Here is a 21,456-nt window from a genome sequence, read left to right on the forward strand (position 1 = left end):
TATTAAATCTTCCTAAGAAGCAGAAGGAGTGACTTGTGAGGGGCTATTTCTGTCACCGGAAATAAGTGAATGATGGTTTTGTCAAGGAATAAAGTAGATGATAAGTTCTATTTGTTGAAATAATCTAATCTTCCTTAACCTTGGAAAAAAAACAAAACAAAACGGTGCTGTTTGTACCTTGTAAAATAATATTGTCCGAACTTGGCTATGTAGAAGTCAACTGAAGATCTTAAAATGTAGGTTTGGGTTCAGTGTGACCAGGATGGAGCCTAGGAGTCTGCATGTCTGACAGTCCTCCTGGGGGTGTCCGGGCTGGGGAAACTATACTACCCTTTGAGCGATAAAGCTATAGACAACTTTTCTTCCTTCCAGATGAAATCAACTGGCCTGAAAAGGATGAGGCCCCTCCTCCAGATGCCCAGGATCTGATTACATTGCTTCTCAGGCAGAATCCGCTGGAGAGGCTGGGAACAGGTTAGAGAGCGTGTGTGTTGCTTTTGCCAATATACAAGAAATAATGTTCTCTGGAGCAATCTGAGGCTTTTGCTAATGTTTTCTGTGTAGGCAACATCTGTTAGTTGATGTAGGACATAGCTGCAGCACATTAGAACAATATTATTTGGTGTGTGTGTGTGATTTAGAACAGCATTTACACTAGGATAGGTAGCTAGTCTTTGTTTTTGTGTTTTGCAAAGCTGAAACTCTTAATTTGCTTCAGTAAATGCATCACCAGGGCATGTGCCAATCTTCTCCCAGAAAACGTGTGTCATCAATAACTGGGAATGGAAAATCAGATGTGTAGCGCTCTTTTTGGTTATGTTTTTTAACATACATTTCACGAGGATTGGACCCAGCAGGCTTCTATCCACAGCCTTTGAAATAGGTTATCAGTTCTCCAGCTGATGGCTAGAAATGAGGGCCTGGGGCTGAGCCATGCTGTTCTGTCGTGGTGCTCAGCACCATGACCCAAGAAAGGGAATTAAACCATTGCCTTTGAAGATAGACAAGATAGCCCATTTGTTTCTTGCTGATATCGCCCCCCCCCTCCAGCTTTACAGCCGGCAGTTATGTGCTTCCTTCCACCACCACCCCGCGTTCCCCTCACCCTGATATTCTGGATAGACACACTTTAGACATACCATGTCTGCCTATCTTAGTAAGACAAAAATGTTAAATGTACATGCACATACTCTAGATAGTAACCAGTAGTTTCATCAGTGAAAATTGTTAGTTTGATGGGGTCATTCTATTCTGAAGTCTCATTATAGTCTGAAGTTTCATTCTATTCCATTGTAGTAGAAATATCAGGAAAGGCTGAAGCTATCATTTCCTCCCCCGTGTTTCCCATAACAACCGTTTGTGATGATTGCACATATTTCCAGAATTCTCCACGTTGAACCACAGATTCTTCTCCTGGATCTGTTCTTGTTTACATATGGACTGCTGAAGACCAGGCCCAGTGGCACAAGCCTATAATCCCAGCTATTAGGAATTTGGGATGTGGTTGCAGAAGGATCAGGAGATCAAGATCTTCCTTGGCCCTTGGCTACATAGTGCATTCAGGGCCAGCCTGGGCTACGTGACACCCTGTTTCATTAAAAAAAATACTACTTACTATATTACATTAGAGCTTTAATGATAATACATTAAATTAGGAATCAGAAATATATAAATAAGGTTTTTAGCGCAGAAGCACAACAATGTCTTTTCATGAGACTTATCATCTGTGGCTGCTTTCATGCTACAACAGCAGAGATAGGTAGCCATGACAAACTCTGTAGCCCACATAGACTAACAGTGGACTCTTCAGTCTTTCCACGGGAATTTGCAGACCCCTTGTTAGCAAATCCAGGAAGGCTTAGATCTGGATTGACCTGGGAAATAACTATGGAACTGAGCTACCCGCTGGAGTTTCGTGATCCCTACTGTCCCTTTCAGAGAATGTGAGTGCTTTACCTTGGAAGGGCATTGAAGACCTAGGTTAAGGGCACAGACTGTGGCAGATGGCTAGCATCCAGATCTTGGCTGTGCAGCCAAGAGTTGGTTTCCTTTACCCATGCTCCCTCAGAGCATCACTGTGAGATATGAGAAGTCACCCAGGAGTGATTTCTAGAACCAGGTGTGGCGCTTCCAGCACAGTGTTCTACCTGCCCCCCATTGAGTCCCATACCTTCTGGGTAGGGGCCAAGGCATGGTGGTGGCGCGACTACCTTGGAGCCCGCAGTAATCCTCGAAATGAGTTTATTTCTTCCCATCTTATCTGTTTTTCCACTTGTCCGACCTGTCAAACAGACTAATTATTTCTCTCCTTCTGTGACCTGCCTTCAGAGAGATCTGTGTGTGTTATGGTTCAGGAGATAAGAGCAGCTGTCAAAAAAAAATCATATCAAGACTGTGGAGGGGGCAGATTCTTAAGGGATGGTGTTGACTCGGTTTTGCCAAATATGAGAACCAGCTGCATCTCAAGATTGCCCTGGGATAGCACAAATATCTGTTCAGATTCCCTATTCAGCTAGCCCAGAAGAAGGGCTTCTCTGCATTGACTGAAAAGTGCATTTAAATGGGTGGGTACACCCCTCCAAAGAAAGCTCAAAAGTCCCCTTCCTTCCCTGCAGTCCCCAAGGGCCAGTCTGGAGGTTTTCCACTTGACAGTCTGCCCTCTCCCTTCTCTAAGGATATGAGGATCTTTGGTTAGGCTTGACTTACGATAGGCCAGAGACTGTGGTCAGCAGGGTCCCTGTGTATGTATCATATGCTGCAAGTTAGCTCTTTACACATTTTCTCATTGATGGCTACTGTCAGTCTCTGACAGTTTGAAGAGCAAATTCCCTAGGAGAAACCCAAAGGAGACATTTAAAGGTCCTACTCAAGCTCTGAGAACATCCAGGAAGTGATTTCCAAACTGGCAGGGCTGACGTGATAGGTCCCAGTCGGGCCTCGAGAATAGCGCTGTGGATCCTGCAGGCCTGCCATGCTGCTTCCAATGTCAGTATCTTGCGTTCAGCGAATATTTAGCAGGCAGAATAACGCACTGTGAAAATGTGTGAAGGCATATTTGCCTGAGACACCGGAGAGGCTGAGAAGGGAAATAAAAGGCTGTAAAGAGCATAATGAATGTTTAAGAAGCTTCCAGAAAAGAAGAGAAACTCAAGGGAGTGCAGGAGTGCCAAGCTAGAACTTGCAATGCAGGACCTTGTGCTTTGCTGGAAGCTGGATATACTCTTGAACTTGGAGAGAGTTGAGTGGCAGCCTGTCTCACTGGCTGGCCTTGGAGCTGTTCAGATGTGACCCCAACTGTATATCAGCTGTGAGTGCTTAGGGGTGTCTCTTTCTTGTCATCAGCCTCAGTTTCCTAGTGTAAAATGGACACATTGAACATCTCAGGATTTTTGTAGGGACAAAATGCAATGATGTTTGTGTGGGGATCCAGTAGATGGAACTAGCTGGACCCCAAGGGACCAGGACAGTTCCTTCCCCTTCATTCCCTCCTCCTCGCACGCATGAGCCATCTGCACATAGTTCCTGATACCCATTGTTTAGCCAGCAGTTTAGCCCCAAAATCATCTCCCTGTTTTTTTCTTCTTTAATCTTTTCTTCTTCATCACTGCACAAATACATGAGAAACAAAGCCTACTGATAACTGCCTCTCCCAGGTAAGACAGAAAGGTTGTGTGAAGAAATTGTGAGCTACATCCTCATGGCTGGGACTCATTGGGGAAGACCAGCTTGTCATTGTCTGCAGAAAGGAATCAGAATTCTCATCAGCTTGAGTTTCGTAGATGGGTAGATAGGAGAGGATGGGAGCAGTATCATCTGGAAGTGCCTTGCAAGTCGTTGACCTTGTAAAAATTGTTTCTCTGAGTGTAAATAGCCCAGAATTTCAGAGCAGTGTCATTGACGGGGTCCCATGAGCGGCAGCTGCATCGATAGTTACGGTAATGGAGCCATGGCTGGGCTAAGCATCCCGAGATAGCTGTCATGGCCTCTCATTGGGGGGCTTGATACTGGATCTCAGGGTCATAACCCTGGAGAGGTCGTGGGATGGGGAAACATGCAATCCCGCTTGGCATTTGTGTTTTGCTCCTCCAAATAAAAAGAGCACCAGAAGGAAATGACCCTGACAGGTGTTTAAGAGGACATTTATTAGGAGCTAAAAGAGAAGCAAGGGGCACAGTGGGCTGGAATGGAATGGGGGGGGGGTACCATAGAACAGACTTGCTAACTGGCTCAGCTATCTGGCCTAGGCAACAGCAGATCCATTTCCAACTCATGCAGGAGAAAGAGGTAAAGCAAGGGACGCTTGTGTAGAGGTGAGACTGTATCGGCGTGAATAAACACAGGCAAATATTAAAGAATATATACAAATTTAATGATTAAATAAAACTTACAGAACCGAGGTTCCCACATAGCACAGGAGGTAGGAAAGAAAGGGACAAGCGCCTGATTTATTCGTAGGCATTCGCCCGAGGCAAACCCGCCCCCTAAAGGGGCTGGCTTACCCCTACATGAGACTGTGCTACTGCATCTGGGCCTGCATACTTTCAGACAGACTGAGGTGCAGCCTTCTTATTCTTCTCATCTGGAAGAGCTAAGCCTAACATGCTCTGTTGCCTTTCTTGAGTTTCCCCAACTAAAACTGGAGCCGATAATGCCAACCCTATCTAGGGCTATTTCCCTTTCTTAAGTAGAGGAAACACAGTATCTACAACGCTGAATACTGTCAGGGCAGGATGCCACCTAAGGGATTCTTACAGGAGCTCAGTGCTTAGATGGCTGTGGAATGCTCATGTGCATTGCAGCAAAGCATTTCAGGATAAGATAGCATGAAGCTAAGCTGGAGCTCACTAAGGAAAGAACAGCCCTCCCCAAAGGCAGAATCAAGGCGCAGGCATTAAGAAAAAGACACAAGTGTCCTAACAGTAGCTGTGTGATTTTGTGGCTCAGCAAGTTACAGGCTCAAAGGCTGTAATTTATAACCAGATTCAAAGATTAAGGAAAGATCTGAAGCTATGAGCTGCTTTGCTTACTTTTCTAGAAGAATTACCTTTTATGAATGAAATTACAGGGTGGCTTATTAGAGGCTTATTTGGGCTTATGGATGAGAGAAGGGCACAATAAGGCTCAAATCATAGGGTGCGAGTGTTCAAGGCATGGATTTTGGCCTTAAGCGTGATTTGCTCGCTGCTGTAATACTTTTTTTTTATTTTTTGAGCTATATCTAGCAAAGGAGGTATTCCTCTTTGCAGAGAGTCTTTATCAGAAATTTGGATTTTGTCAGTCATGTGGCAATCCTTGACCCTCAGCCAGTATGAAAAATAAACCAGATACGTGGGGGTTGAGGATCTCTTCCTTTCTCATGGCCCCTTCATGGTCCCTGTCTTTCTATCTACTTTAATACTTGGCACAGAATTGGCCCACAGATTCTAACTGGGAAGCCACCGGTGCCGTGGTTTCTCAGTTTGTAACTGAGCGTGGAGCTGAGAAAAGAACTTGCTCAGAATCTTGGCAGCATCTCATCCTCATGGTTTGTGAAAAAACAGCCAGTTGTCCCCTCTTGGCATGGCTTGCTTCACTTTTTTCTTTCCCCTCCGTACCAGTGTTTTCAGAACACCTGGAACCGTGCACAGAGATATGTCTCTGGACCACAGAGAGCATCCCTGCCCCAGCCAAGATCCCCAGCCCAGCTTCTGTCTCCCTTGCCTTTCCCATTCTGCCCCTTTTGCACCCACACGAGACAGGATAAAAGGCATGGGCTGTCAATCACAAAAAGCATCTACATCCCCGCCCCCCAAAAGAAAACTTGACAGAGAGGCCAGTCGGATGGACCTCTGTGATGTTCTGTTGAGAGCGTTCTTCCTGGTGCGTGTTCAGGCTCCTGTCTTCATTCTCTCTCCCATCTATAGTGTGTGTGCTGGGGTAGGGTGCGGGCCTGCTCTGACGTGTGACCTTCCTCTTTTTTAATGGGATGCTGAAATACATTTTTTGATGAGCCTTGCCATTCAAAGCCGCTGCTTAAAATCATCAAATAAATAAAAACCTCTCACCAAACTGTGCTACTACAATTACCTGGCCCACAGAAGTCTCAACGTTAGCCGCCATCACTGATTCTGTGAGCTGAATTATAAATCTGTCTAACCAGTTTGTCAATTCCTTACTTAAGGATCTAAACCACAGAATCTGATTCTTACCTATGTTAATGAGCAATCTAATAAAACTGAAAGGTAACCATTATATAATATTTAGGAAAAATTCATCATTATTAACCTTGCCTCCAGAAAAAAAATCTTGCTGTAAGCACATTTTTGCAGCTTGTTAGGATTTCCTGGGTTTGTAACGAGCCCTTCTGCTTTGGGCCAACATGCATCCATGTCCCCAGGTTCAGTATAATGTGATTTTAAGTGGCCATGTCATTAACCTATGAAAAATGGAAGAAGTCGTAGAAAAACTAACAGAGAAAAGCTGCGCTATAGCAGCCGCTGTTAGCAAAATCAGATTTCCTGCTGATAAATTATAGGAATATTTTTTTTCAAGTTTTGGTTGTAGAAGGGGGTGGGAGTTTGGATTCCATGGCTTCCTTATTTCTCTGCTAATAAATATTTTACATGTTTTGTAAGACTTGGGGCTTCCTGTTGCTGGGTGGATGGCACAGCCTCTCACGTCTGCCTTGCTCTGCTCCCCCTCCAGGTGGTGCCTATGAAGTCAAGCAACATCGCTTCTTCCGCTCCTTGGACTGGAACAGTTTGCTGAGACAGAAGGCGGAATTTATTCCCCAGCTGGAGTCGGAGGACGACACGAGTTATTTTGATAGTATGTGCATTACCTGACATCCCTTGGCCTTTACTCGATTTAAAAACATTTCCTCTCCAGCCTGGCGTTTCCGATCTCACACCCAAAAGTTCTAGAAAGCTCAGCGCTGCTGTGCTCCAGACAGTCATAGTGAAGTTGTCTCCGCTAAAAACGGAAACTCTCTGAGTAACCCAGACTGTCCCGAAACCTTCCTCCGCAGCTCGGTCAGAGAAGTACCATCACATGGAGACGGAGGAGGAGGATGACACCAACGATGAGGACTTCACCGTGGAGATCCGGCAGTTCTCCTCCTGTTCGCACAGGTTTTCAAAAGTAAGTGAGGCGCGGCAGGAATCTGGAGGATCTCCCGTAGCTGCCACTCAGCTCAGCTGGGCCAGCCTGTGGAAGCATCTGCCCTTTGTGGGGGGGTGAGGTCTCCGGCTCTTAGACCCCCCCGGTCAGCTGGGGAGGATGGTCTTATGTTCTTGAGGATCAGGTGTTTCTACCCTGTAGACATAACTGTGTGTCTCTGGAAATTAAGGTCTGACTTTGGGATTTTCTTGCTATTGTCTGCTTTGTTTTGAAGCAAAGACTGGAGAAGATTGCCATCTTTTCATGATGGCTGTCATCTGGTGAACTTGTTTACCTGCCCTAAGGTCTAGCTAAGAGCTAGGCTTTGAAGGCCACAGCCCATGTCTTTGTCATGTAAGAACACAGGCTTCGTGGTGCAGAAAGCTCTCCCTCCTCCCTCCATGTGACACAGAGCACAACAGAGGAATAGTGCTTAGCTCTTGACATGAGCCAGGGGACCTGGAGACAGCTGACTGTGGGAAGAGAAAGTATTTTGATCAGTAATTAATAAAGATTATGAGCTATCTGGAAAAAGGCAATAGGAAGCCACTCTAGAGTTTAGGAAATCGTAGACGATAATAAAATTGATTCTTAGAAAAGATGCCCTTCTATAAATTCAGATAAGATTTAGAAACAAACAAAACTGATGTTTTAAGATAGGGTGGGAACAGAAATAATGGAAATAAGCCCAGAGGGCACGGTGCCTCCCTTCTGCTGTTGTGGTTGCCATGGCACCTTGCATGATTGTTATTTAGGAATTCTATAGCAGTTCGTGATTTTAAAGTGCTCTGTACATTCTCCTAAGTGATTACCCAGAATGCATTTGTAAATCAGCGGGGGCTACCCCACTCTGTTTATAGGAACAACATGGGGTAGGGATTTCCCCGGAGACTTGTGGCAGGTGTGTCCCGAAGCAAGTTTAACTACCATTCCGTGGGTGCTTACAGTGTAACCCAGCCTCTAGCCTCTGAGAACCCACCTTAAGTAGTTTCTTTACCTTGAAAGGTATTTTAGTTTTCCCTTTGCCCATTCCTTAACCTAATCCTTTTCTAACTCTGTAGATAGTGGTCTGCCCCAAGCCCATTTCCTGAGAACAGTGAATGGCAGGAGGGTCACACCTGGGGGTGCTCACCATGCTGGGCTCTCCAAACTCCCACTTTCCTCCTGTAATTCCTGTAAGAGAGTGGAGATTTAGAAATGGGCTAAAAGAGACTGGCTAAACTCTAGCCTCCCCACCAGCACCTACCTACCTGCCTGACTTAGAGGCTACGCAAGTACACCTGGTGGTAACCTTCCTCCTTCCACAGAGCCCACCCCACTCCAGGTACTGAAACAGATCGTCACTTCCTCTTCTAGTCACGCTCAGTTGCAGTTTGTGTTTCTCCTCTCTGCTGCAGACTGGCAGGCATCAGACACTTTCTGTCTGTATGATTTTTCTCTTGCTGGTTGCTGCTGAAAGCAGCCTGAGATCCACACGGATCCCGAGGCCCACAAACCCAAGTCCATCTGCGATTTCTCCTCGCGGACAGAGTCCATAAGATGTGGTGAAAGTGACCTGTCAGTTCAGCTCTACACTCAAAAAGCATACGTAGCCATACCTCGAGCCTTCGCTCTCGTGACATGCGCACAGCGTTGCCAGGGTTTCCCACACGCTTCTCCAGTTCACACTTTAATTGTATACTCAGGTCTTTCCCTTCCTCCTGAGACTTGGGCTCTTTCTGACAAGCTTTTTTTTAGATGTAGCTTGTAACAATGGTCATTTGCCTCCCAGGTTTTCAGCAGTATAGACCGAATAACTCCGAATTCAGGAGAGGACAAAGACGACACCGAGGACAAAACCAAAAGCACAACACTGCCATCCACGGAGACGCTCAGCTGGAGCTCTGAGTACTCGGAAGTGTACGTGAGATTCCTCCCAGGGGCCCGCATAAGCCGTGGCTGCTAACTCAGTGCATCCTAGACCCACCTCCAGAGTCCCCAGTACAGGAGATCTCAGACTGCTGCTGAGAACGTGTATTCCTCCCGTGTCCCCTGCCTGAGCTGACACTGGGTACCATATCGCCAGATCCACTGTCCTAGACATACACTGCTTTACCTGGTTTCTTCAAGCCTTTGCTCTTCATGGCTTCCTGGGGTGTTCACGTGACTTGTTCTTGTTTTTAATTAAGGCAACAGTTATCAACGTCCAACTCTTCGGATACAGAAAGCAACAGATGCAAGCTCAGTTCTGGCCTGCTTCCCAAGCTGGCCATCTCAACAGAGGGAGAGCAAGATGAAGCCGTCCCTTGCTCTGGAGACCCCAGAGAGGAGCCGGAAAAGCCAGTCCTCCCTCCCGAGGAGGGTACGCAGGAGGAGCCCGAGGTCACCACTCCAGCCAGCACCATCAGCAGTTCTACACTGTCGGGTAAGTGATAGCAGCGCCCACTCTGCTCGGGCACCGTACCTACTGGGAAGTGACTGTCAGCATGCTGAGTCCCAGGCTTCACCCAACCAGACCATCAGGATGAATGTCTCTCCCCTTGTAGACTTCTGTGGCCCCACTTCTTTAGGGACAAGCTCCTAAAAACTCAGGTCAGCTGTCTCAGCTGCATCCTCAGTGCCAGGCCATACTGCATGCGGACTTGACTTCAGCTGGACCTCGGGGGCGCTTAGACCACTAGCCTCAGTGCAGTCCTCTGGTGGCAGGCAGAACCCGCCCGTTCTGGAGTGTGCTCATGGCTGCCGATGCAAAGCCACAGCTTGCTGAACTGCATCCGGCTTAGAATGAGGTGCAAGGTCACACAGACCAGCCGTCACGGTGTCCTTTGAAAATGGCTCCAGTCATCTCTGAGAGGAAGCATGAAGCTAGCTTTCTCTCCAGCCCTGAGCTCCATGGTAGCTTCTTTGAAGGAGTTAGATTCTGTTAGTGGGTCATGTTGTACTAGACACACCTCATTGTCCCAGTCCCTGGTCACTAACCTCACACTGACTGTAGCAAAGAACTCGGACTGTGGAGTTCACAGGACACCAGTGGGGGGTGAGAAATGTCCCCTGCTGTCAGATTACATCTAAACCACCACCTCTGCATGTAGTTGACCCTTCTCGGTCTCTGGCAAATGGACTCCCATATTCCTGAAGCTTCTATCTTGCTGGACTGAAGTCCAGCTTGTGGGCTCCTCTTGTGTCCCTTTGTGTGAAATAAGCTTCCTAACGACAGAACCATTGTCTTCAGCAGTGTTTAAAGTTTTAAATTCCCTTAACCAGGGAGGTGCTTTCCTTAGAGGACCAGACTTCCACTTACTTCCCCCAGAATATGCCATTTAGGTGCCTTTATGACATCATTTGGTTTATAAAGGCTGATCTTTCTGCAAAGTAAGGTCGGTTAATGCTTTTTTTTAAAAAAAAAAAGCAAAAATGGCTCTGACTTATAATTGCTGTAATGAATGTTTTCGTTATGCCATATTTAATATTGCTATATTAATAAGCATAAATGATTCCAAGACTTTCCATCAACATTTTTAAACTGAATGTTCATAGTGAAAGGTCATTTTTATTTTTTCCTTTAATCACATTTAAAAAAATCTCTTAGGCTAGATTTTAGTCTCCCTAAAATGTATGGATCTGTGGAACTTCATATATGCTTATGGTTGACCTGGGAAATTACTACTGGGTTTCTTTTTTCTCTTTTTGCTTCTCAGTTCTATTTCTATCCTGGGCAATCCCATTGACTCTTAACTATGAAGCCAAGATAATAGCATTGCAAAAATAGTACAGGGATATCTTACTATTCATATCAAATGTAGGGGGCTCAGTATTTCATATTGGTAGTTTTAGGGATCTCTATGTGGTTCTCCGTTGCCTTACCCTGAATATAGACTATAGTCACCTCCATTAAAAGTTCTTGTCTACCGTATCTCAGGATCCCAAACCTACTCACTATCAGAAAGGTAGGAGGTAAAGGGGGAGAGGAGGAGTCATATCTAAGTACTTGATTGATTACTTTCATAATTAAAAATATCTGCTAAGGTCCTGCCATGCATTTTGATTAATAGTGTCAACCTCCTTTTCTCACCCTGTCTCCCCCATACACATACTAAAAATAATCCAAGACCTTGGGGGCTGCACAGACTAGAGAGATGAGAGTTGATTTGCTTACAGCCAAGGGTAATTAAGGAGCCTGGGAAGCGTGGCTGCAGTAAAATTGAATTTGTTGAATTTTATATTGCTCCACCATCAAAAAGAAGGAACCCTTGACATTTAGAGAACATTAAGGTGACATTACCTGCCATCAGCGAAAGAGGCACTTGCTTATGTACAGTGCTGTAAAACAGGCTGGGGAAAGAAGCCAGAGGGATGAGAGAAGAAAATACTGTGCATTCCTCCTGACATTTGGGAAAGCACAAGTTGGTGTCTGCTTCCCTTTTCTCCTTGACTACATTGTACTTGAACCCTTGAGGAGTCACAGTTGTGAAGTCATAGCCACGATGCTCAGATGCCCCCAGCACATTATTTAGTGTAAAAAGATACAGCTTTCTGTTTGCACTTTTTGCTTTGCACTCCTCCCACCTGAACCCACTCAGAGAGGACGTGGCTCCTCTGGAGCTTAGCCTCAGATTAGAGTGGAGAAGTTTCTGGCGAGTGAAACCGTTTTGATTGAGTCCCCCAAGCAGTGTATTTCCTCGAGGGAGCAGAATAGATGCACTAGTAGATGAGGGTGTGTTTCCCAGGAAGTGAGAGCTGCCTTAAGATTTCCTTATTCTGTTGGCCCAGTGGGTGCCATTGTAGAAACCTCAAACCCTTTCTTGTTTGCACAGCACAGCGGACAGCCACCAAGGGTGCTGTATCCACATCTACCCGTAGGCAGATCCCCAAGCTGAATGCCCTACTACAAACTAGAGCCAGACAAGAGCTGTGCAGTTGAGTGGGGGGTGTATCATTTAGGCCAACTGCTTTCCACACAGAGAATGCTGTGTGGTCATCCTTTTAAGATGAGCTGGTTAGCCATTCAGAAGACCATTTGCAATGTCGTTACCACACATCTCTATGACATGTTTCCATTCTTATGGAAGGCCCTAGTGTTCTAACTTAAGAGTAACCCCACTGTACATTAGGGGTTCCCGAACTTACAAAGAAAGGTGTGTCGTAGAGGCTGGAGGGTGACATTGGGAGGACCAGCATCTGACACAGTCTACACTGAAAGCCAGGAGAATGGAGTTTGCTCCTAAGTAATGTGGTGACCCATATCTTGTATCTCGTCCCTTGACATAAGGAGCTTGGAGTGAAAACAGATGTGGAAGGACCAGGGGACATTTTGATTCTTTCTCAAAGTTATATAACCGGGCCCATGTTATCTTGGGAAGTTGAGAGGCGGTGACACAGACATGCCTACAGCGTGACTAAGTGGTATTACAATCATTAGGAGCACTCATGTCAATCACTGGGATCAGTCTGAGGGGGGCGGTAGTGGCTTTATAGGATGGCTTTTTTGAAGGCCCATGGGAGGAGACTCTCAGAGCGTTCAGAAATATAGATTATAGAAAGCTATTCTCCTGGTTAATAGAATGGAATCATTAAGGACTTGCTTAACTGTGTACAGGAGAATGAAGCCTGAATGGATAGCTCTTCCATCTCTTCCTCCTCCACAGCATTGCTCTCCAGCCAGTGGTTTTTCACATTCAGCCTGGCACTTCTGGACTGAGGAGCCACATGGAAGTTTCCCCCCACTGTTGGTCCATCCTTTTCTCTGTTCCCACCTCCACCTCCCTCTCCTACCTCCCCCTGAATGTGTTTATTCCTTCTTCTTTGTACAGTTGGAAGTTTTTCAGAGCACTTGGATCAGATAAATGGGCGAAGCGAGTGTGTGGACAGTACAGATAACACCTCAAAGCCGTCCAGTGAACCCACTTCCCACATGGCTCGGCAGCGGTTAGAAAACACAGAGAAAAAGAGACTTGCGGGGAAAGTCACAAAGTCCCTCTCTGCCAGTGCTCTGTCCCTCATGATCCCCGGAGGTAGAGAGACATCGACTCGCATGAAATTGTGTGATTTGTGCATGTACTCCCCTCCCTCCTCCCCCAACCTGGAATGCAAATTGAAATGCAAGATTGCATGAGGCAATCACGGGTGGGATTGCAGGACAACTCTCAAGAACTTCGGCTTAACACACCCGTGAATTTCCCTTCCTGGACCTCGGGGCACTCAGAAAGCATGTGCATATCTGTCTCAGGTTACCTTCTGTATCTGGGGGTGAGACGAGAGATGTTTCCTTCCCATGAAGGCGGATTTCATTTGTTTTCTTAAGACCTTTTTTCTCCCCCATGAGCTAAATAATGAGTTTCCCTCCCTGGGATACTTCTTCTGTAGACCCCGCACTGTGTGCGTACTCTCTGGAGCTGTTTGCAGCTCGAATGTTGGAGAGCTAGGTAGGCTTTGCATCATCAAATTAATGAGGAAATGACACAGAATATAAGCCTCACAGTTCTGGAGATGGCAGAGAATTTCTTCATAGGAGGCACTGAAATAAGATGTTTTCCCAGTCTTGTGGACTAAGCATCACCTTCTCCAGCTAGTAGGCAAATTAATCTGTGTCCTGTTTTGGAAAACCAGACCTAATTATGGTTTTGAGGGATTGCTGTGTTTTCCTATGGTTTGGTTTTGCATGTACTGATCAGTAAGTCTGTAGTAATTCCCTTGGCATACACTGATGGTCATGACATCACTCAGTAAGAGAGAATAGGATTGGAAACTAAATTCTTTCATGGGTGGCATGTATTGGGAAGAATACAAACTATGTATCAGAGAGATTACTTGCTATTTTATATTTGTACAAAAAAAATTGATATACACAAATGCTTTCAAAAGCATAACACAAATTCATTTGCTAGGAAACATCCCATTGAGCCCCACGAGGCAGGCTCCTATCTCTGTTGTCTGTATGGCCATGCATACTTCAAAGTTGGCCCAAATATGCACGAATAACAAGGAAGGGCAGTTCAGTGCAGCCTAGTCCATCTGTACAAGCAGGTGAAGTAGCCTGCACTTTGGATAAAGAGGAATTTGCACCATTTGTAGAGGCAGTGGAGACCACCATGTGGTTAAGAAGGGGAATCCTGGCCTTCCCACAGCTTGACTCCTGAGTGACTGATCTGGCCTCTACTCACGCGTCACAGGGCCCCATCCAGTGACCTCTTTTTACCTGACCTTTGGATTTCACAGATTTGTATCAGTATAGAGAATCACTGTGGCCCATGAAGTCAGAGTCAGAGAGCAGTCCCAGGAATACATTTAGCTTTACTCTTGTGGGGACAACAGAAGACTCAGAGCACATGTAAGATGGATGCTGTCATCTCGCTGGGACCACAATAACTCTATGTCCCCGCGTCTCTGATAGCACCTGGCTTGCCTTGTTCCAGCCAAGTTCACATTCAAACCTCAGCCTGCTCTGTAGGTGATTATCTTCTCAGAACACACACAGTCTCATGACTAATTAGGATCCACATGCATTCGCATAGATAGAACAGTGAGTTTGCTTCTTCATTTGCACTGACTGCTATAATACAGTACCTTATATTATACTCAGATAAATTATAAAGAGTAGAATCTATTGTCCATGGTGGTACAGATGCCCAGTCAAGGCCTCTGGTGTGTGTTCCACATAGACAGCATCTCTTAATGGCTCTCAGGCCTCTTCCAGAAACATGCCAACCCTATCGCCAGAGGCAGAGTCCTCTTGATCTAGTTATTTTCCAGATATTTCTCCAAATACCATTACTTTGGGGGTAAGGTTTCAGTCTCTGAGCCTTGGAGAATAAAGATGCTCAAACCCAGAAGATTGCTTCTGAAACAGACTAGAGATGGCATTTTGGGATATGAGCTGCTTTGCTCCTAGCATGTATCTTGGCCCTCCTTACCCTTGAAGAAACCTTATTCCTGGAAGCTACTGTGTGAAGAGGAGCAGTTGTAACCGCAGTCATTCGTTTGTAGTTAAGTTTCTCAATTGAAATGTGTTAATAAGTTCTAGCTCAGTAACATTGCAAAAAGCAGCTGGTAATTGATTCTTGTTTTCCTGCCATGTGTGTGTTTGGAGAATCCCATTAAATTGTTTAGTATAAGATTTGGAGAAGAGTATATCTCATTATACCCTTAGTTTACTCCTATAACGAGACACTATAAATACATGCATCTATAAACGATTTATTTCACTGGAATAATTTAAAGAATCTAAAACCAGAAAACTCTGTGTAGGAAAACTAAAAATTCTTAATTTTAGAGTATTGAGAAACAAACAAGAAAGACTTTTGATGTTCCCTCAGCAGGCTTGAGTTTCACATCCATGGCTGTTACCGACATGAGCATTTTCTACATAATTCTTTTGCCATTAGAAACAAAGGGCTTTGCTTTATGACCGCTCTTTGTTCTCCTGACTGTGGTGGGGCTTCCCATGGGGAGGGTGGCTGTGGCCTGGATGCGCTTTGATGCCGGCTTCTCTGTTGCAGATATGTTTGCTGTGTCTCCGTTGGGAAGTCCCATGTCCCCGCACTCCCTGTCTTCAGACCCGTCCTCTTCACGGGATTCCTCCCCTAGCCGAGATTCTTCGGCCACATCTGCCAGTCCCCACCAGCCCATTGTGATCCACAGCTCAGGGAAGAACTATGGATTTACCATCCGAGCCATCCGGGTGTACGTGGGCGACAGTGACATCTACACGGTGCACCACATCGTCTGGGTAAGAGCAGAGCTCGTTCTTGTCAGTTTTCTTCTCCAACCAGCCCAGAGTACAGCTGTTGACCAAAGTATAGTTGATGCTGACGTGTTTCTGTGGCACGTGGGACCCCATTTCCTTTTCCTTTAGTGTTCTTTTCTCTTCCTTTTTCAAGACAGGGTTTTAATTTGTATGTAGCAATCCTAGCTGACCATCCTGGAACTCATTCTGTAGACCAGGCTGGCCTCAAAGTCACAGATACCCACCTGCCTCTGCCTCCTGAGTGCTAGGATTAAAGACCTACACTACCCCATCCAAGTCTTTTCTCTATTCCCATGGTAGAATTGGGTATATCACCAAGTAGTCAGTTTTCCTAACTCTGCCCAGTTTCTATAATTGCTTGCCCATTCTTATGTAGCAATCGGGTAAACATGAAGACCATCTTCGTTATTATCCTTTAAAAGGGGGTTATTTTATTTTAATTACATATATGTCTGAGTGTTAAGCCCAGAGGCCAGAAGCATCAGTTACCCCAGAGATGGGGTTAAGAGGCAGTTAAGAGCCACCTACCATAGGTTCTGGGAGCTGAACTCAGATCCTCTGCAAGAGTCATGCTCTGCACCGTGGGGCCTTTCCTCCAGCCCTGTCCTTTCCATGTCTTTCTTTCCTGTCTTTTATTTTCTAGCTTTGTTTTTCAAAATGCACATTCTTGCTCACTTGAGACAGTTTAAAGGAAACATGGGAATTACCCTGCTTTAGAACAATATTGGAACAAGGGTCATGCCTTTTTGACTTCTTATTATGAGCTTAGGCTCGTTCACAAGGTGACTCAGAGTATCCTGACAGGCGAAACAGTAGGTGTTGGGGTTTGTCATTTGTTTGCTTATGAAGACATACTCTCCTCTTTACAGAATGTAGAAGAAGGAAGTCCCTCCCACCAGGCTGGACTGAAGGCTGGGGATCTGATCACGCACATCAATGGAGAGCCAGTTCATGGACTCGTCCACACAGAAGTCATCGAGCTTCTGCTGAAGGTACTGTTCTCCTATGTCCTGGCCATGTAGAGGCAGTAGGTAACCCTAAGGAATAAGCACTATGAGATCAGGTTCTCTGTGGCGTGGGCCTGGAGTCTGTCTCACCAGTGGAAGGGATGGGATGCAGTACTCAGAAGGCTGATATGATACAAAGCTATTGTGAGCTCTCTGGGTTCATGCTGTGAAAGAAAGGGTGTCCTTGAACCTGGACTGCACTATACTTGCTTCTTACCACCAGTCTTACAGAACACGAATCCTCCTCGTTTATATACCTCACATCGTAGATTCCATGTGGGAGCCAGCAGTTCTGAAGGTGAACCTCAGAAGATGTTATTCTGGTATAGGAGGAGACAGAGTACTGTCCAACTGAGAAGGCTGATCTAGAGGTTCTGTTTCAGGGCTGGCGCTGCTCTCAAAGACAGAACTTCAAATGTATTGACATGCGCTCTAGATAATGAGTGGAAGGATGGTGAGCAGTTATGAGGCTCCTCCCCTCTCATCTACATAGCTAAGTTAAACATCCATGGGGATCAGTTCTTAAAAGGAGCATCGAAAGGAGCCCGCAGCAACTCAGATCCCAGAGAGCAGGAATATAAATGGAGAACCATGTGCAAATTCCCCCTCAGGCGGCTCTTCCGCGAGAGTCCTGATTGGCCACGTGATAACTCCAGACATAAAGTCAAAGATACAAAATTAACTGAACCTGAATTTGATTTTTAAATTGTCTCAGGAAAGGACTGCTTTATCAGAGATGAGACTCATCGTCCCTTCCTTATGCATGTTTTGGGCAACCTCTTATTTCATGACCAACCAGAGAAATTTGAGCATCAAAAACAAACCAAAACATTAGGGAGACAGAAGATAAATGTATACAACTGTAAACCCGTATACATCGTTTAAATAATGTTTGAGACCACATAAATATTGCTGATACAGGGATTAGGAGGTGTTTTTTGCTCTCAGAGAGTACAGGACATGCATATGAGAAAAAGAACTTAACTATCCCAGGCTGAAGCATAGAGATTGTCAAGAACATTCTCTGAGTAGGGATAAGCATGCCAGGGGAGCGACACCACTGTGGAACTTGCAAGAAAATGAGGAATTTGAAGGCCCTAGCAGAAGAGCGGGTGTGGAGGTCTTTCCAGAACAGATGCATTTAAATGTCTTCCTTGTTCCCTTCCCTGTCATTTCCCAGACTCAGGCTATTCAGAGTCTGGTCCAGGGTCCAGAAGCAATAGTCTCTACATCCTAAGGTCCAGGGCGAGCTAATAGATAAAAAGTTATTGCTTTTGATTAATTCACAGTATTAATTTTAAAAAATGGCCTTGGTTTTAGGGTTCAGCAAATTTATAGAGTTAAAATGAGCCACAGAAGTTTCCTTTTATGTTTAAACGTGACAACCAGAGGACAGGACCACATAGCTACAGCATCCTCCTTTGTTGTCCAAAGTGACAATGGGAGGAGAGAACCACATAGCTACAGCATCCTCCTTTATTCTCCAAAGTGACAATGGGAGGACAGGACCACATAGATGATGTGGGAGTGATTTCTTATTAATAAAGAAACTGCCTAGACCCATTTGATAGGCCCACCCTTAGGTGGGTGGAGTAAACAGAACGGAAGGCTGGGAGAAAGAAGCTGAGTCAAGGAGTCGCCATGGTTCTCCCACTCCAGACAGACGCAGGTTAAGATCATTCCTGGTAAGCCAGCTTGTGGGCTACAGCAGATTAATAGAAATGGGTTAGATCAATATGCTAGCCAATAAGAAACTGAAACTAATGGGTCAGGCAGTGTTTAAAAGAATACAGTTTCGGTGTAATTATTTCGAGTAAAGCTAGCCGGGCGGCGGGACACAGCCCCGCGTGGGCGGCCAGGTGCCGGGGACACAGCCCCACCGCACCTACTACTACACATAGATACTTCTGGTCCAAAATTTCAGTTAAGTGCAGCAATCTTTTCCTTTAAATTCTCTAACAAGGGCAGAATAACATTCCCAGTCAAGCATCCCAGACATGCGAGGCTGGACGGAACTGCTGACTTTGAGATTCTGTCTATGAAAGCACCTGAAACTGTCTTAGAACGACAAAGTCAAGAAAAATCACAGATTGCAGAGCCTCAGTAAGAACTGAGAATGAATGTTGGGAGCTTGTCTCCTATCTCCCGTGTATGAGTCTTTCAGCTTAGGGGAGACTGTTGAGACCAGCAAGTGAAGCAGTTCATTACTGCCAAGGTTCCTTGGTCCTGGAGAATAATTCTTTTAGTTGCCATCCATCCAACTGATGCCTTAGGACAATGATTTTTTTTTTTTTTGAAGCTAAAGGAATTTCAATAGGATTTGTCTTAGTTGCTGGGAGAAAGACCCTGATAAAAGCTACTTGGGGTTGAAGGGTTTCTTCCAGCTTAGATCTTACAGTACATCATGAGGTGATAGAAGGGCAGGAACGTGGAAGCAGGGACTGCAACTGAGGCCATGCTTACTGACTTGGGCTTCTTGGCTTCCCCAGCCTTCATTTGTATGTGCCCCAAGACCATCTGTCCATGGGTGGCATTGCCCCGCTAGGCCCTGCCCTGCTTTATCAATCATTAATCAAGAAAATTGCTCACAGGCCAATCTGATGGGGGTGTTTTCTCAGTGGATGGTTCCTTCTCTTAGATTACCCTAGTTTTTGTCAAATTAATAAGAAAAAATTAAGCATAGTAATATATAATGTACATATATATATATATATATATATATATATATATATATATAGCTCTTGCATTCTTCATAAAAGTAGTATGCTATGTGCAAAATAGCTCCTAACTCAGCCTGTGTTTATTTCACAGCACACAGATGTTTATGGAAGAAGAAAAAGAACTGAATTTATTTTATATCTTAATGTGATACTGGATTTCCAAATACCTTTTCTTGCTTCTGTGAAATTGGATTGTAGCCCCCTCCCCAAAGGTTTTTGGAAATCTCTTTTGAGAATCAGCTGTCCCCTCTGTGAAATTTCACCTCACCTAGTGCCTATGGGCACCTTCTACAACTTAGAGCTCCATCACTGGGTATAGTCAGTGTGGGCCACGGAAAGAGTGCAAGCGCGGTGGAATGTGCCACGCCGTGGCCCCCTTTGAAGCTGCAGTATGCTCTGCCACCCACCCAGTCAGTAGATTCTGCCTCTGGTCATGAAGGAAGCACACAGAAGCTACTATGTAATGAAACAAAGAGGATGCAAGGGATTTAATTGTCGTCCCAGTGAAGTGTGTAATCACGCAGTAGTTTTCTTCCAAGTGTAACCGGCAGTTCATGAACAAAGAGTGTAAAGTGACTAGCCTCGCAGTGTTGTACGCGCTGTGGCTGGCTTCACATCAGGGTGGCAGCTCTATTTCGTTCCTGACTGTCATTTCCATGATCTTTTATGCTTAGTATTTACAGCATCTGGTGGCATCCTTAGGAAACAGTGGAACGATCACTTGCCTGGTTGTGTAGAATCCCATGAACTACGTCTATCTTTTGTACAGAGGACATTGAGAGCATTCTCGGCTTTCCACCGCTCCACGTTTGGTCTCATTCTCCCTTACAGCTTCAATGGAGACCTATTATGGCAGCTCCGGCTTACCTGTACAGGAAGGCTGGTTGAATAGCAGTTGGCAGAGTAGCCTCATGGGACAGGATGAGTGGCTGATCATGGCACTGTTCAATCCGCTCATACCTTCCCTCCCAGGAGAACTCAAAGGACAGCATCAGTCTTTCTAAAAAATCTGCATGGTCTTTCTCTACCCTTCAGTCGTAGGTGGAGACAGTATTGTCCTAGTTACAACCCTTACTCAAGTGAGCACACACGTCAGGCTCACCCTCTGCAACTGGGAAACTTTCCAGTTGTCCAGATTGATTTGTTTCAATTCCTGATGCATTAGAGAATCTCTAAGCCTCACCAGCACTTGGTTCAATAACTTCCTTCCCACGAACTCTGGGGAGCTTCTCTATGGAGTAGAAAACAACCAATTGCATGACTATCATCCTCCCATATCCGTGAAGACGCTGATAATAGCCAGAGCTTCGGGCTAAATACTGTGAGCATCATGGAAAACCAAAAACAACACAGAAAACTAGCTAATAGGGAGCTGGGGTTATAGTTCAGCTAAAGTACTTTCCTTGCAAGCATGGGGACTTGTGTTTGATCTAAAGAACAGTGGTTCTCAATCTTCCCTAATACTGTAACCTTCCAACCGTAAGGTTATTTTGTTGCTACTTCATAACTATAATTATTGCTGCTGTTATGAATCTTAATGTAAATATTTGATATGCAGGAAATCTGATATGCAACCTCCAAATGGGTCACAACCCACAAGTTGAGAACCACTGATCTAGCGCCATAGAGGGAAACATCTGGGTGCAGTGGCACTTGTAATATCACCACTGGGGAAGCGAAGACAGGGAGATCTCTGGTTTTGCTGGCCAGCCAGCTTAGCCTGCCTAGTGCATTTCTAGATCTTTTATCAAAAAGTGAGGTAGACAGCACCTGAGAAAAGCCATGCATATCTGTTTTCTGGCCTCACATGGTTATAGCACATGCACGCACACGCGCACATACACACACACACACGATCCTACACAACATT

The 21,456-nt window shown here is 45.3% G+C and overlaps 1 protein-coding gene across 10 annotated transcripts in view; it reads left to right on the forward strand.

Moving 5' to 3' along the window:
• Mast4 (microtubule associated serine/threonine kinase family member 4) overlaps nt 1-21,456 on the forward strand; it is a 582,086-nt gene that overhangs the window by 546,417 nt on the left and 14,213 nt on the right. For 5 of the 10 annotated variants that reach the window (XM_075976161.1, XM_075976162.1, XM_075976165.1 and 2 more), the window contains 8 exons: nt 373-474; nt 6,685-6,807; nt 7,007-7,119; nt 8,909-9,036; nt 9,306-9,541; nt 12,927-13,127; nt 15,612-15,841; nt 16,729-16,851. In XM_075976161.1, the coding sequence (XP_075832276.1) occupies nt 373-474; nt 6,685-6,807; nt 7,007-7,119; nt 8,909-9,036; nt 9,306-9,541; nt 12,927-13,127; nt 15,612-15,841; nt 16,729-16,851 (1,256 nt within the window). The remainder of the gene's footprint in view (nt 1-372; nt 475-6,684; nt 6,808-7,006; nt 7,120-8,908; nt 9,037-9,305; nt 9,542-12,926; nt 13,128-15,611; nt 15,842-16,728; nt 16,852-21,456) is intronic. The other 5 variants (XM_075976163.1, XM_075976164.1, XM_075976169.1 and 2 more) reach the window with 1 other exon arrangement.

This window comes from Microtus pennsylvanicus, chromosome 6, assembly GCF_037038515.1.
Source record: "Microtus pennsylvanicus isolate mMicPen1 chromosome 6, mMicPen1.hap1, whole genome shotgun sequence".
Classification (NCBI taxonomy): domain Eukaryota; kingdom Metazoa; phylum Chordata; class Mammalia; order Rodentia; family Cricetidae; genus Microtus; species Microtus pennsylvanicus.